The sequence below is a fragment of the Physeter macrocephalus genome, chromosome 9 (assembly GCF_002837175.3).
Source record: "Physeter macrocephalus isolate SW-GA chromosome 9, ASM283717v5, whole genome shotgun sequence".
In the NCBI taxonomy this organism is placed as follows: domain Eukaryota; kingdom Metazoa; phylum Chordata; class Mammalia; order Artiodactyla; family Physeteridae; genus Physeter; species Physeter macrocephalus.
Genome location: NC_041222.1, coordinates 106,112,224 through 106,128,993, shown reverse-complemented (window position 1 = coordinate 106,128,993; position 16,770 = coordinate 106,112,224). Strand labels below are relative to the sequence as shown.

At 50.0% G+C, this 16,770-nt stretch overlaps 1 protein-coding gene across 7 annotated transcripts in view; it reads left to right on the top strand.

The window, feature by feature from the left end:
* Nucleotides 1-14,437, top strand: part of CLCN3 (chloride voltage-gated channel 3) — an 86,300-nt gene extending 71,863 nt beyond the window's left edge. For 4 of the 7 annotated variants that reach the window (XM_024130802.3, XM_028494263.2, XM_028494264.2 and 1 more), the window contains 2 exons: nucleotides 5,180-5,396; nucleotides 11,129-14,435. In XM_024130802.3, coding sequence (XP_023986570.1) covers nucleotides 5,180-5,396; nucleotides 11,129-11,219 — 308 coding nt within the window. In that variant the 3' untranslated portion in view covers nucleotides 11,220-14,435. Of the gene's footprint in view, nucleotides 1-5,179; nucleotides 5,397-9,559; nucleotides 9,636-11,128 lie in introns of all 7 variants that reach the window. The other 3 variants (XR_003681359.2, XM_024130800.3, XM_028494265.2) reach the window with 3 other exon arrangements.
* The last annotated feature ends 2,333 nt before the right edge of the window (nucleotides 14,438-16,770 follow it).

Genomic DNA, 16,770 nt, shown 5'->3' with positions numbered 1-16,770 from the left:
CAGGCTCCGGACGCGCAGGCGCGGCGGCCATGGCTCACGGGCCCAGCCGCTCCGCGGCACGTGGGGTCCTCCCGGTCCGGGGCACGAACCCGTGTCCCCTGCATCGGCAGGCGGACTCTCAACCACTCTGCCACCAGGGAAGCCCAAGTGGTGTATTTTATGTCTCGTAATATCTTAGGTTCTTTAGGAAAGGAATTTACCCTGCCGTGGGATGTTTACCAGCTAAATACTGTTTTATCTTTTGATTTGGCATTGTTATCAGGGACTGGAGTCGGGCTCGCTCTTTTCTCACTCAGATGAGTCTTGTTAAGTTGACAGTATTCGTAATAGCATGTGATATAAGGCCTTAGTAACTGCCGAGGCATACAGCTAAAATACCTTCTTGTGGTTAATAAAGTTGGCTTATTTGAATGCAAGTTACTGAAAATTCCATCATCTTTGGTCTGTCTCATGTCAGATCCGTAGGGTTTTGCTTTTTCAATTTTTGGATGTAGATTTACAGTATTAACTTGTAACATATAGTTTAAAGCAGCGGTCCCCAACCTTTCTGGCACCAGGGACTGGTTTCACGGAAGACAGTTCTTCCACGGACGGGGTGGCTGGGTAGGGATGGGGGATGGCTCAGGTGGTGATGCGAGCAGTGGGGAGCGGCCGATGAAGCTTCATTCGCTCGCCCGCCCGCCCGTCACTCACCTCCTGCTGCTGTGCGGCCTGGTTCCTAACAGGCCGTGGACCAGTACTGGCCCGGGGTTGGGAACCCCTGGTTTAAAATGAAAAACGTTATAGAGATTTTATTTTTGGTTAAATGCCAGGTTGAAAAAGTATATAAGGCATTAACCATCCTATGTTATTTCTTGGATAGAAATTAAACTTCTGAGGAGGAAGCCACTTTTGTTCCTCCAAAAGTTATTTATCCCCTTTCCTTGTAGTCCTGCAGTATTGATCAGGAGCCCAATAAGGCTTCCGTCCTTTTCTACACAATCTGACTCCTCTTCCCAAACCCCCAGAGGTAATAGAGCAGCGGTCCCCAACCTTTTTGGCCCTAGGGACCGGTTTCGTGGAAGACAGTTCTTCCACGGACGGGGCAGGGGGATGGCTCAGGCGGTAATGCAAGCGACGGGGAGCGGCCGATGAAGCTTCGCTCGCTTGCCCGCCGCTCACCTCCTGCCGCGCGGCTTGGTTGCTAACAGGCCGTGCACCGGTACCGGTCCGTGGCCCAGGGGTTGGGGACCCCTGTGATAGAGGGTATTTTCATCCAGCCATTGCTTTGATACTCCTGGTGTTCAGTAGAGGACTCGGAGCTGAAAATGTAGAGCGTTCAGCCTGTCCCCAACGGTCATTCCTGTGAGCCCATCACCTCCTTCCAACTTACCTCTGTGGCCAAAGGGTTGTAAAGTATTTCAGTTCTTGAGCCGTTTGAAGAGGGAAGGCTAGATGGTGTAGATGGGCAGCATATCTCAAAGCAAGCTGGAAGCTCTCAGTTTACAAGAGCTATTCAAGCAAAAAGAAGAAAGAAAGAAAAGAAAAGAGCCTATGGAGAATATCCAGTTCAGCTAAGGAAAAGGCTGCAGCTTTGGGAGACTTGCTCAAAGCCTAGCATTCCCTTGAGCTAATAGACTGGTAGTTGTCCGAGTGAGCGGAGTGTGTGTTAGACGTGGCCGCGTTCAAGTGTTTCAGCCTCTGAGCCGTCACCACGGCCGACCTACAGTCGGAGAAGAGTTTCGCTGTTCACATTTTGTTCTTTACCTTGTAATAGTAAGCAAAAAAGAAAAGGGTCAGAATTTTGGAATTTATGTAGAAATTTAAAGGAAAAAAAGCCCAGGTTTTTAAAAGATGAAGTGGTAAAGTTAAGAATTATTTATATTCCCATTGATTCTGTGGACATATTTTTAAAAGTTGATTTTATTACTGTCTTGAGAAATAGAATATTGGGATAGCAGATAATGTCAGTTTAAGGGAATAGGGGTACTTTAGATGTGTGAAATAGCAACTCATGTCGTCAGAAGGGTTAGTCACAGCATGATTTTTTTTTAACACACCTTAAATATTTGCCAACGTATATTTTGGTAAAGTTTTAGTTTTTGAATGGGAAAAATAGACCTGTACACTAGAGTTTTGTATATAATATGTGGTTTATAGATATTTATATAAAATAGTTTATCAAAGGACCGAAAGGAATGCTTGAATAAATTGTGAACTATATACTATGTCTGGGGGTGGAAAACTCAAGATTTTAAAAGAGCAGTTTTCTCCAAATTTATTTATAAACCTGGCATTAACATTTTATGTTATATCGTTAAAAAATTTTTTTTAGTTTTTTTTAAAATTTAAATTTTATTTATTTTTGGCTGCGTTGGGTCTCTGTTGCTGTGCGTGGGCTTTCTCTAGTTGCGGCGAGCGGGGGCTACTCTTGGTTGCAGTGCACGGGCTTCTCATTGCAGCGGCTTCTCTTGTTGCGGAGCACGGGCTCTAGGGCGTGCGGGCTCAGTAGTTGTGGCACGCGGGCTCAGTAGTTGTGGCTCGCGGGCTCTAGGGCGCAGGCTCAGTAGTTGTGGCGCATGGGCTTAGTTGCTCCGCGGCATGTGGGATCTTCCCAGACCAGGGCTCGAACCTGTGTCCCCTGCATCGGCAGGAGGGTTCTTCTTAACCACTGCACCACCAGGGAAGTCCCCTTTTTTTAGTTTGTATGTAGATGGTACATTCACATCGTTCAAATTCGAGAAGATTAAAAGTTTATAGTGATGAATTGCCATACAGAGAAAGAAAAAAAAAGGTATATAGTGAAAAAATCTCTCACCCATGACCTCGTAATCACCAGTTTAGCTCCGTAAGCAACTGTCTCCTTGGCTTCTTACGTTTTCTGTAGGTATCATTCTCTGCCTGTGTAAGTAAGTGTATACGTTTTCTCCTTCTTTTTGAAACAAGTCATAACAGGCTACCCAATACGTGCTGTTCTGTGTCTTGTTTCTCTCCCTAAACAACGTTTTCTTGGACATCTTTCCAAATCATTTTATTTTTAACAGCTACACGGTACTCCACTGAGTGGAGGTACTGTGGAATACGTCATGAGTTTTTAAATCCGCTTCCCGCTGATGCACATCTCAGATGTTTCTGGCCTTTTGCTCTGATAAAAATTGCCGCCTCACACATCTGATAACCTTGTGTACTTGACGTTTTGCCTCTGTAGATGTAGGGAAATACTAGAAATGGAATCGCTGGACCAGAGAGTAGTGCATTTGTAATTTTGTGAAAGGTATTTTCAGATTGCACGAAGTCGTGGTTCTGCCATGGACTCTCACCAGGGGTAGATGATAGTTCACTGTGTTAAAGCTTAGTCCAAATGGAGAGACGTTCCTCCTGCATTTTTTTTGTCCAGATGTAAAAGTGAGGCTGAATGCTTTTTTATAGATTTGTTTAAAATGAAGCATATATTTAATACTACATTTATAGCGTGAATTGAATCATCTTTCCTATTTTCCACCTTAAGGTATAAAAGTGTACTTGCTCCTTTCTGATTATGTGCTAGGAGCTGTGAGTTTTACAGGGAGACTCTTAATGCGTGAGAACTCGAATACCGTTGACATATTGAACACGGTTAGAAAGGCACATGGCACAGTGACAGTTAGGCTGCTCCCCTCGTTGTACTTTTCTCCCACCCCCTCAGGAGCTTCTGTTCAGAGTAAAGCTCTAGCTTGTGCACCTGGGAGAGAGGGTCTGCTGAAGGTTTTCCCCACGGCAGTATTACTATCAGCCTTAGACTGTGAAACAGCGTTTACTCAATAATCCGAACTGCAGTATGTGGACCAGCCTTTTGTTTATCTCTTTGTAGGAGTTAAAATTAGCTTTGTACCTGCTCAGGTAGCTGAAACACCATTTTATGAGTATAGAGACTTATTTGGTTTCTAAAATTAATACAAGTGAAAGAGCTGTAGATCCCTGGGGGATGTTTTTGGAATCTGTCACTACCAGGTTTCACAGAGCAACTGTCAATACATGCTAACAGCACCTCCATTCCTCCATTCACAAGCCATTAGCCTGATGCTTCTAGGGGCCAAAAGCAGCTTAACGAGCATTTTTCAGAAGTCATTTATGTCAGTTGCTGATGGGCTTTCTTCTTCTCCGTGCCCTTCTCATGCTTCTGAGGCGCTTTAGGGAATCCTGGCGCTAGAACGTCACTGACTGTGACAGCACAGTGGAGCAGGGCCTGGCTGGTCAGAAGGAGGAGAAGGCGTTGCAGTGTGTGTTTATGAGGTGGGCTCACTGCTCGTGTAGGGCTGATGCTTGTTATTTTGGCTTAAATATTTTTGTGGCAAAACTCACGTTCAGAATATGTTCAGTATGACAAATACGATCTTTGTACACACAGCTTTGGATTCATACTAACTAGGAGCATAAGCTCTTTCCTTTTGCTTGTGTATTCTCTCCCTTTCTTGGGTTTCCTCCTCCTCCCCATGGTCTCTGCCCCTCCTCTGCCGTTTTCTGCGTCTTGGCCACCTGTTGTCTCACAGTTTGAGAGGTGGCAGAGAGGAAGTAGGCACAGGACAGGAGCACTTGAGGCGGGGCCACGGAGAGCGGGAACGAACGGAGCCTATGCAGATAAACCTCGAAAGTCGGTTGGTGTCCGTTACGTGTGTAACTGTACTTTCAGCCCACCTCATGACGCACCTAGAAAATTAAGCTTGAACGTCAGAAAAGAGGAAGAACTAGCTGGCTCACAGGGGTAGGATAGACACCACGGTCCAGGCAAGGATGAGATTCTCTGTGGTCCCGCCTCCAAGGCGGGAGGAGTGGCCCACGGCACAGGCAGGCCGCTCGGGGCTGCGTTCCTGTAGTCAATGGTGCTCTCGTTACTTGTGTACCTTTAAAAGCCCGTGTTCCCAATATGCTTCCTTGTCCCCCAGAGTTAGACCACAGCAAAGAAAATTATACCACAAGTATTTTATTTGCATGAAGATGATTTGTTCTTGGTGGATTCTAATTCTGTCTAATTTAAGAAATTGCTAAATGGCTTTTCAGTCGGTTTTTTTCTTGGTTAGGAAGATGGGAAAAGAAAGAGGGGACCAAAAGGATACGTTTATTTATTGTTTTAAATCTCTGAATAAGCAGGTTGTCCTGAAAACAAAACACAACAAAAGAAAACCTACCAGTTTTTAATTTTTGGTCTTCTCTGTCTCCTCAGAGAGTGCCAGAAAAAAACAGGAAGGGATAGTGGGCAGCTCCCGCGTGTGCTTTGCACAGCACACCCCGTCCCTCCCAGCAGAGAGCCCCCGGCCCCTGAAGCTCCGCAGCATCCTTGACATGAGCCCGTTCACGGTCACGGACCACACGCCCATGGAGATCGTGGTGGACATCTTCCGGAAGCTGGGCCTGCGGCAGTGCCTGGTCACGCACAACGGGTGAGTGTGCTCGGGCCGGCCCCCGCCAGCCTGCGGGACCCCCTGGGGGAGCCCGGTCAGCCCCGTCGCCCTCCCCGGGAGGGGGTGCCCGGTCTGCCTTTTAGGATCGGCCCCTCGGAGTCCCGCTTACCCACGGTGAGCAGAGTGTCAACTGCCCGGTCTTTGCCAAAACAGAAAGTGTGACATTTGTCAGGAGCACTTGGGAGCTGCAGGGAGCCGGAGGCGGCATGGTGCGGGGTGGGCGGGGCCCAGCTGAGGGCGTTTCCCCTCTTGGAGGGTGGTGGAGCCCGCGGCACCCTGTTCTCTTTTTGTCAGTATTCCATGGTTAGGGTATTCATCTCCAGTACAGTAATAGCTTTCTACATGTTTTGCTGTTTACTCTTTGATTTATCAAGTAATGAGGGAAATCATATATAATTAAACGAGGTTTGTGAATTGGATGTGAAAACCTTTTGCAGACGCTTTGTTTCTGCTTTTCTGTGGTCTCCATCCACAAATCTTTTGAATCAAGCGCTGGCAGATGAACACCATTGCACTTAAAATGGATACATTGATTTCTCTGCCCTTTGCACGTAAAACTGCCCGTGTTTCCCCACGGTAGGGGTGTGGGGAGGTGTGGCCTGGCGGGTGTCAGGCAGCGTGGAGACGCACTGCGGGCCCGCCTCAGCGCACGGGCCTCAGCCTGGCGTTGCTCCCCTGCTGCTGGGCTGGCATCTGCCTCCTGCCCTTTTTCTCCGGGCCCCTGGGTCCCTGCTGTGTGGCTCTGCCTACCTGGAATCCTCAGGGACAGTGTTTCGCCTGCAGGCTGATGACAGCGAGGCTGGGCCGTGTGTGGACGGCGTGATTCCCCTGCGCCGCGCGAGGCTCCTGGAAACACCGCGCGCTCAGAGGACCCAGCGGTTTAACAGACAGTCCCGTAGGGACAAAGCACACGCCCCCTCTGTAGAGAAAGGAGGGAAAGCGGACACCTCCCGCTGGGCCACCGCCTTCCAGTTTCTCGTTCACCTCGGCGGCCCCTTGCACAGAGGTGGTCGTCGAGGCTGGGGAGGTGTGTCCAGGCACGTGGTCAGCACGGCGCAGCTCGGGGGCCAGGTGGCCTTCCAGCTCGGAAGCCCAGCCTCTGGCTGCTTTACGTGGTGATGGACCGATAGAGTCTGTCTTCTTTCTTTGTGATTTCTTAAACTGCTCTTTTCTTGGACAGTATATTAGCCTGTATTGGGTTAGGAACAGAGACAGAAAGCTAGAGAACTCGATCCATGATTGGTGTTTCCACTGTGCCAACCAGTTAAGATAAGTCTAGGTAACAGGACATAAATCATTTGAGCGATGCAGCTCTTGATCAAGGGCAGGGAGTCTGACGGTCAGACGCCACAGGTACTGATGGAGGAGAGATGTGTGTTGTAAAATAACTACTTTCTTCTGTTTAATGTTTGATTTAAAGAGTAACGGTACCAGACTTCATTGTTTAAAAAGCTTATTAATAAGTGCACGCTAAATGGAGTACCCTTTCATGAAGGTTTGGGGTCCCTTTAGTGATGAATGGCTCACTTGGAAGCCTAGCTGAGTGAGTTGGCTTATTAAACGTTGACCTGCTCTGTGTTGCTCTCTGTGCCTGGCGTGGCTTGTCCTCCTGTGGCATAACAAGTGTGGCTGTCCTTTTCCAGTCCCGGTGGAGCATGTCACAGGCTGCGTGGGTTCACGCCCGTCGTGCACTCTGCTGACGGAGCTCAGGTTCTCAGCAGCACGGATGCTGGAAAGGAGTGAAGGGGTGGGGGGACAGCGGATGAAGATCTTACCTGATCCCGCCTGTTTGTAAGAAGGCATGGGGTGGGAAGTGGCTTTTTATGTTTATTGGCCTTGATTATGTTTTCCTTACTTCTGTCCTTCAAGGAAAATAGATTGGTAGGTAAAAGAAGAAGAGAGATCATCTCTTCTGCATTTTAGTGGAGAGTCTAATGGTCAACATGTTACAGTTCATACTGGGTCCTTCGAGGTGGAAAATAACTATGTATTTGGGGGGAAGAAGACCTGAAGAACCTAGACTCTGAGATGCAAGGAGAAAGTGAGACTAGGCGGGTGTCTGTCAGCGTTGAAGGTTCCCCACGTTTTGTATTCTGATAAGCAGAATTTCTCAAGATCTTCTTCTCGTCTTGGTGGAACCAGCAGGACATTAACTAGAATGGCTCAAAAAAGAGGTCCGTGACCATATGCGTTTGTAAAGTGTTGGATTAAATACAGTTGAGGTTCCTTACTGTGGAGCTTCTCAGAGGGGGGTGAACAGCAAGCGCGGTTTTCCAAACGTGCACCCTTTAGGGGAGGAAAACGGGGGCAGAGGAACTCCTGGGACTGGTGTTTCTTGGAAACCAGTATTGATATTTTGGGAAGGTGCTGGGTCACGCCCTGTTTACTCTGACGTCATTGTTCGCCCCCCCACCCCCCCCCCGCCCCCGGAACAGAAAATTGTTTCCTACGTGAATCACATTTTGCATGGATTTTCCTTGCACTTCTGAAAGTAGTAAAGCAGCACTGAATTTGCCCTTATTACTCTCAAATCTCTTTTCTCCAGTAACTAAAGAGAGGAAATATGTGTATTTCCTCCTTTTTAGGGCTGTTACTTGGTAAATACAAAGATTACTTTAGAAGTCTATAAATTTACCATTGTGTCTTTAATAAATTCGTGACTGTCCTCACTGTGTACTTTGCGGTTTGGCAGAGGTTACTAACATATTAACTGAAATTAATCATTGTATGTAACTGGGTAGAAAAGAATGAGTAAGAACTAAACTGGGATTCTTTTACTGAATTGTCGGGATGCTCACATTTCTTGATTCCAGCTATAAATGCAAGTGAATTGATGGTTTTTGTCTGTTTTACCTCAAACATTTAGTCAGAGAAGAACATCTACTGAGTTAGTGTTTATTTTATGTAGTGCATTTTTTGAGCTTTTTGGAGGCAAGCTGGCTCCCATGCTCTGAGAACTGTTCAGTTAGTTTGTCTTTGTTCTTAAGGAAAAGTACGTTATTTTAAACCATAATGAGAAAACATTAGCAAAGAACCTGTTTCTGCCTCTCCCATTCCCTACCCTCCCTGTTTGCTGCCCCGCCCCGAGCATCCCCTAGTGACTGCTTTATAACTGACATCGGTGGGGGACCAGAGCCTTTGACTGAACGAGGTCCCCTCTGACTTCTTCAGGCAGTCAGGATGGTCTGAGGCAGTGCCATACAGAGCTGACTTAACCGCATCACAGGGACGTCCAGTCACCCTGAAGGGCACGCTGGATGGGCTTTCAGAATTCAAAGACTAATAAAGCTTTTTAGGGTTCTTGACATTCACTGTCTGTACTGCCATACATTGTAGTTGAAGTCGTTCACTTCCATTATAAAGCCAGTTACCAGAATTTTGTTGTAATGATTAAAAAGCAGCTGAATTATTTTCAAGTACCCTCACGAGAATTTGTTCATCATCTTGCTTGATGTTATAATAATGATATTAACCGAGAAATAATCATTATTTAGAGAAAAATGTATAAAATCAAAAGATCATTTTTATTAAGCTTATTTTAAGAAGCAGGATTTGGCAGGTCCTGAAAATCAGGGAGCGCATGTACTAGTCAGCTTTATTTAGTGTGCGTTTTCTTTCATTTTTAATTCCAAGTAATAGTCACGGGGTTTCTTAAGTCTCTTGACAGGCAAGAGGCTTGGAGGCCAGAGCCGGAGGAGCCTGAGCCGCCTCCTGCCTTTTCCCCGGTGGGGTGGGTCCAGTGAGGAGGGCCGCGGGTGACGTTACAGAAGTGAGAGAAAGACTTTCCTCTGTGGGAAGAACACTGAAAATGAAACTCCATTTCAGAGTTTGATAGCTGTGATAGATGTTGTTTCTCTGTACTTTTTTGTAGTCATCGTCATTGTGACCTTCTGATTTTTAATTTAAAAAGGATAGCCACCCACCAGTGTTTCAAATAGGATCGTGTCACTGTGGAAAGTCAGTAGAATTCATGCAGTGGGACCTGGGATTTCAGATCATTTTTGTGTTTGTTTTCCTACAGCTCATTAAAGCATTCTTGTGGTTCATGTTTTAATTTGTCCTCGCCTTCTCTATCATTATGATGGGAAGCCCCTCCCGCCCAAGTTCTCGAGCAGTCATTAGCATCACGTGGTCTGTTGCAGGGCCGTCTTGGGGATCATCACCAAGAAGAACATGGTAGAGCACCTGGAGGAGCTGACGCGGCGCGCCGAGCCCCTGGTGATCACGTAGCTGCTCCCCAGACCCGGGGGTGGGGGGCGCACTGTGACGTGACCGTGCCCCCGGGCGCACGCCGCCAGACCGCTGGGCCCGAGGCGGGGACCTGGGCGCCGTGACCCGCCCGCCCCCGCACGCCGCAGTCTGTCCGCGAGGCTGGGGGCGTGTCCAGGCCCCACCGTAGGGCGGGCCGGCGGGTCCCGCCTCCCGTCAGGGCCTTTCCTTGGGTTGGGGGCTGTAGGCAGTGTGGTGGAACCCTCTTGGACGTTCTTGCGGCAGACGCGTGCCCTCGCGGACAGCCCGCTCTGATTACCGTGCCCACCCGCCCCACCCCGTCGCTGTCTTGTTCCCTGGTCTCTGGCCGTCTTGTGGGGACTCTGGCTCAGACGTGGTTGCCACCGGCCTCCGTTCTCTGCCGTACCCACACAGTCCTGGGGCCTGGGCCCCGGTGCCCTTCGCAGGCTGTTTCTAGAACGCTGTCGGCAGCTTTGAGAGCCACGTGCGGTGGTTCTCACTGGCTCTCTGTCCCAGTGGGGCCATGACTGGAGATGGTTTTGAATCATCTGATAACTGGCCTGGCTTTGGCAGTTACTGCCTGGAGCTGTCTTGCCCTGCAGTTGCCATCCCTCCGTGAGACCTGTCCCAGTCCAGCGCCGATCAGGCACCCCTGTTGGGCGCTAGCCCTTCACAAGTGTTTCATGCATCCTTTTCTTAAAAAAGCTACTAACCAGAATCGTAAGTAGCTACCCATCCATTCTGCTTTCTGCTTCATCTATAAGCATCTTTTAGGACTGCTTCTTGACGTTTTCACCTATCTTTTAATGTAAGCTTTATCAACTCAGACTGTCATAAAAGCACTGGATCTTAACTTTTTTGACCAAAGTCAAAAAAGGAAGACATTGGTGACTGTACTAGAAATTTGGGTTGTCTCAGAGATTTATTCTTGGGATTCTGAAGTTTGGGATTGAAATTCTCTGCTGACCATTTTACATGCATTTTATCTCAATTGTACGTGCTTTCGTGTAGATTCTGCATACAACTGGGCGATCCTGAAGTTACTTTTTTCAGTTAGTTCATTTGGGCTTTAAAAAAAGCAGAACATTGAGGGGATTTGGTCGTCAGACACTTCTTTCTTGGTGCGGTGGGAACAGATTTTCCTTTTCAGGTGGGGTCAGTGTCCTTTCCTGTTCTACATCCTCCCGTCTTTGTCCCTTTCTCTCTGGCACACGTTACTCAGAGTGGCTCTGCTTCCGAGGGGCCCAGTCCTCAGCCTCGGGGAAAGGACACCGAGCTGTCAGTGACGTTGTACTCACTATATCCAAGGATGGGTGCTGGGTATTTAATTATCTTTACCAATGAAATGCTTTTAGAAAATACAGAATCAGGCTGCTTGCTTTTGCTCTACTCCTGTCAACAAAAAGGGTTTAGCTATGGATTTAGCTCCTCTTTTCTTTTCCTTTCAATTTTAACGGCAACCTTCTGTTTATCCTTTTCAGACGCCTCCTTGGTATCATCACAAAAAAAGATATCCTCCGTCATATGGCCCAGACGGCAAACCAAGACCCCGCCTCCATAATGTTCAACTGAGCCCCGTGACGTTGGAGGGAGAGGAGGCCGGGGAGGAGGCCCGCCTGCTGAGCAGCACCGAGCTTTAACCCCCTTCAAACAAGGAAATAGAAAAGCCAGGCTGCTGCAGCATGGTTTGCAGTACTGCTGGTGGAATGGAGGAGTTGTTTGGGGAGGGAAAGGAGAGAGAGAAGGAGGCGAGTGAGTATCTCCCATCCCACGAGGGCACCACGTGGTCTGCTGTCTGCGCTGGATGCGCTCAGCCCGGGGTGTGGCCTGGGCCTCCCTCCACAGGGAGGGCGCCCGAGCCTGACCCCGGCCCCCGGCCTGCTCTCCAGCACCGCAGAGACGTGCCTGTTTCGGGAGGGATCCCTCTGAATCGAGCCATCTCTAAGACTGCAAGGTCTTGCCCTTTTTTAATCAAAACTTTTGTGTTTAACTCATGAAGTGTACAGTTAAAGCGTTACCTTTCTACATTCCGGACGATCTCCCTCTCCCCGCCACCCCTTCTCTCGCGCGCTCTAACAAAGCCTCTGTAAGTCGGTGTGCCCTTTGGAAGCAGTCCTTTCTCATATTGAGATGTACTGAGGTTGTACTGAGGTTTCACACAGAAGAAGGGAGTGTTTCTTGTGCCCTTAACCCTGTAGTTCGCCCCATCACGAGACGCTCGGTGCAGTCACGTGTGCGCCGACAGAGGCCCAAGGCAGCGGGAAGACCTCCACGGAGGAGAAACGAGCTCTCGCTTGGGTGCCGTGTGGTTCAGAATCAGCAACGGTGAACTTGACTTGTGAGGATAAACAGATTTCTTTTTGCTTTTTTTTCCGCCCCTCTCTGACTTTATGGATAATGTGACCTGGTCGTATGCAGATTTTCTGTTTCTAAAACTCCTATAATACACAAGTACTGTTGAGCGTAAGGAGACAAGATGCTGCTTCATTGACAGTGACGAGAAGGAAGAATTCTGTTTAGCTGCACCTGGTATGAGTTGCATGTTTAAACACTGGAATTTTCTTTTTCTTGAAATTAGATCAGTCTTTTTCTTTTCTTTCCTCAAGGTGTTTTACTGCTGACACTGAAGAAGAAATGTAATTCATAACTTGCACTAAATGTATATTTCTTTCTTAAAAATTTACCATTCTTATTTATATTTTTATGGATTAAAATTTATAAAATACAGATCAGTTAATATCGCACTTAAGTAATTTTACCTTTTTAATGTGATTTTTGTAGACTAATTCAGACTTAGAAATACGGAGATACGAACAAAGTTTACAGTGGGAACAAGGGTTTAAGATGTGGTTACGGTTATTTCTCCGTGATCAGATGTGTACGGAAACCTTTTCTGATCTTTCACTGCCATCCCCTGGGTTTGTCTTCTGACCTGTCCATTTTGACTCATTAACTGGAAGCTGAGACACTACATATTATTTTGCAGATTAAAACCAAAAGTTAAATACTGTTAACCTTTAAAAGAAAAATGAAATGAAAACAGTAGAATTGCAGAGGTGGCAGTTAAAACGTTAATCTGAACAGAACCTGTGAATCTTTGCATAGGTCGCGTCCAGGTGTCCGGTGGCGTTTTGAATCCACACTGCACTTTTTGGCAGGATGAGTTGAAAATGTACTGGGATGTGTTTGGAATCGTGGGTTTTGGAAATATCTGACTTAATCGTGGTCTTAATTCACTATTGGCAAAGGCAGTTCACTTGATGCACTGGCCTAAAAATTCTGGTTGATGTATTTTTGGAGGCAAAAATGAATTTTTACAGACACATTTTCTGAAACATAACTGGCAATGAGCTGTCTTTACATTTTAGCAGTGGTTCTTCACTTCCTGGTTCTTAATATATCTGTAAGATCTGTGAGATCACGGAAGATCTTTACGATCTGGAAGGTTTATAAGATCATGAGGCCGGATTAGAGTGACAGTTGAGAGTTGAGCAAAATGTTAGGCATTTCGTGAGACCTTCTGAGTTTTGCTGTCTGCCTGCAGTTAGCGTTTTGTCCCCGTGCCTCCCCCCTTGGCCGCCTCCACGCTTCCTTCCTGGTGTCTGGAGGGCAGTCCTTCCTGAATGATGGTCCTGTGCGTCTCCTCTCGACCTGTCATCCGTGCATTTGCCCCCGAGAGGCGCGGCCTCACGAAGTCACCCGTGGCGTGGATTTTGTCTCCCACGTTTCCTTTCCGATTTCAGGTCCTGCTTCAGAGACTGACATCTCGGGCGGATGTTGATTTTCTTCTCGGTGTGTCCGCCCCGCTGAGACCGGGGAGGGGGGCCGTGTCTCCAGTGCGCTCGCGGTTGCCTGCGCCGCTCTGTTCCACTTTTCCTTTTGGTACGTTGGGGTGTGCCTGCTTTTCGGCCAAAGGAGGGAACACTGGAGACCGTGAGATCGACGTGCCTGGCTCACTGGCGAACGGACTGACCGATGTGGCTGGAGCGCCTCATTTGAGTACCCTTTTAGAGAAGGTATGATGAGAATGGGCAAGGGTGTCAGCATCTCTTCCTATTCAGCATTGTTTTCAGTTGTGGCTCATGAAGAATGCTTAGTTTGTTAATCTGTGATGTTGCCTAGAGCTGTATTTATCTGTTTTTATTTATACTCCTGTAGTAAAGCTGCATATCATTACAGTAAAAACGGTTACTGTGATGAGTCAATCAGAAACTCTATTAAAATCTGTATGACAGTGTGTGGTTTGGCCTTTGACTCCCTCTGTCACCGCCCCCCGCGGTCACTGCGCTCCGCGTGGTGCGGCCGAGGCGCCCGGCGCGCAGCCTCGAAGCGGGGGAGGGTCGCCCCGCGTCTCTCGCGTTACAGTGCCGGTGCTGTCCTTTGCAAGCAGGAGCGACAGGGGGACAGAGGCTGCGGTGACAGCGGGTGGACGTACCAGCGATGGTGTCGGCGGCGTCTGCGGGCCCGCAGAGAGATGGCTGTCAGTCGGCTGTCACACCCCTGAAAGGAGACGCGTGAGTCAGCGGCACCTGTGCTTTTCAGAACGGGTGTGGAGGTTTGAGCGAGAGCCGCCCGCGAGGAGGTGGTGACAGGTGCGCTGTGGAGAGGCCTCCGGGGTGTCCGGCGGAAGGAGCCCGGTCCCCACGCGCCCGGTGGGCCTCGTGTCATCGCTCTCGCGTGCTGTCCACTCGGCGCGTGTGGAGCACCGACGGCGTGCCCGGCGCTGCCCCCGGCTCCCGAGGCCGCCGGGCGCGCGGGCTGTCAGATGCCGGCACGTGGCAGGGTGCGCTGCGGTGGTTGCCGAGCACGCGTGTTTACGCGATCCCGGGGACCGCGCGCTGTGACTCGGGCAGAACTCCCCCGGCTGGGAGGGTCGGGGGGACACGAGCCACGGGGGGCGGGGATGCTGGTCGTGTCCGAGGGGCAGGGTGACTCGTGAGCGCACCGTGGGTTAGGCAGGCTGACGCAGTTCCCCGCGGGCGGAGGAGCCACGCTGAGCACGCGTCCCGAGGCGGGAGCCCGGCAGGTGCGGACGGCAGGTGGGGGGCGGGGCGGGGCGGGGCGGGGCGGGAGAGGAGGAGCAGGGGGGCGGGGCAGGCGTCAGGCCGCCCTGTGGGTCCAGACCGTGGGGCGAGACCGTGGGGCGGGGCGGGGCGGGGGTGGGGGGCTCCTGAGGCTCGGCCTGCGGGGCGGGGCGTGCGGACCCTCGGGACGTGCAGGGCTGGAGCGGGGTGCCGGCCGTCAGGTCTCCCGGGCTTCGGGCCAGGGAGCTCGGGGCACTGGCTGGGTTGGGCGAGGGTGTCCGGGGGGCGGTTGTGTGTCTGAGGTCCGTGTTCGGGACGCAGGCCTGACCTGAGCCTCCTCGTGGGGCAGGACAAGGCCCCCGTGGGGTCGAGCGACCAGGGCAGCGTGAGGCCGGGTGCAGAGGCCCCTCGTGGGAGAGGTGGGCCCCTCGTGGGAGAGGTGGGCCCCCGGGCGCGTGAGTCACGGTCGCCGACAGGCGAAGTCAGTGAGGACGAGAGTCGGGCCCGCGGACGTCACCGATACTTCGGCCGGGGCAGGTCCAGCGGGATCAGGCTGGAGGGAGTTGTGCAGAGATGGGAAGGGGCTGAAGGCATCGGAACCGCTTTCGGAAGAGCGGTGTGTGACGGACGGTGCTGTGTTGTAAGCTGCGGGGTATCATGGCTTTGGCTGTTGTTCGTGGTGTTGTAAGGACACAGCGGGCCCCGACGGAGGCCCCGTACCAAGCCCACGTCACCGAACCACGGCTCAGTCCCTCAGCTAAGGGCAGGTCCAGCCCCCGGCAGCCTGGAGGTGCCCGGTCAGCACCAGTGAGGTCATCTGCCACGGGCCCCTCTGTCCCCCGCAGCTAGGTCACCTGAGCCCCAACAGGACGCCGTCTCCCCTGGGGCCCAGGAGGGCCGCCCGTTTTGCACAGCCCCTCGGACCCGCTCCTGCTCGCTGGATGGGATGAACCGCTGAACACAGCCAGCAAGGTCTTCGGCGTTTACTCAGTTGGATTTTGCTGCTTTTAAGCAGTGGGGATGTTTGAGGGAGACTCACTGCTCTGGGTGGGTGGGTGGGGGGGCCTTGAGTAGCAGGAGGGACTCCAGGCGGGGGGAGCAGGTTGGACAGGTGGCCTTGAGCGGGAGCTTTGAGCTGGTGCGAGGGGGCGTGTCCTTGGGGAGACCCTTGAGATCACGCGGGTGAGGTTTATTGCTTCCGCTTACTTTCTTGGGTGAATCACAGAAAAAACTTTTCAAGCCCCAGGTGTGAGCTTAGCTAAATTTGAGCTAGGTAATGAATGATTTTGTTAAACTCTGATTGGGTCAAGGTGCTTTATTCATGAAAGGGCCCAGGTACTTAAAATGAACAGGAAGGCAGGTGGCATGTGGAGGCCGCAATAGCCATTGAAGAGTAGATAAAAATATCTAGTAAACGAGGTTTCAAAGGACTGTGCCTTCAGTGCAGGAGAAAGGTAAGAAAGGAATGCTTGGTGTCGGGCTGACAGGAGGAGCTTGTTCTTGAATGACCAAGTCCTTGGAAGGCCAGTCCCTCCTGAAACGTGCTACCAGCCCTGGGATGCAACTGCTGGGCTTTGAGACTGGAAATGTTTCTATTTCACAAGACTCTTGTCCTCAGGAAGCTCTGCTCACAGCTACAGCATCCAAATTGTAACCGCCACGTTCTTGGCACTCCTGTCCAAATCCTATCTGTCTTGGCTCCTGTATACCCAGCTTTCTGAAGATTTGCACTCAGGTTTGTGTAAGGTATGGATGAAAAGCTGAATTTTTTTGTCCCCTTTCATGTATTCCTTGGTAGGAAATCCTGTTGAAATCCGCATTACTGATCACAAGAAGGCAAATTTTAAAAACTCACATTTGAGACTGTTGGATCAACAAATAGCAAAGTTAAAGGAACCTAGGATTTCTAGCTGAGCAAACCGTTTTAATGGAAGACACTTGAGTTTCGTAATCAGTATTTTAGATAAATGTGTTAACTATTTCTAAATACTGCCACAGTACTGACAAGCACCCTAGAAAGTAATCTGTGGAAAAAAGCTCAAGAGCTTCTTAAAAGGCTAAGACCAAACGTGATCTGGTTTTTTTCCGAATCAAAGCAC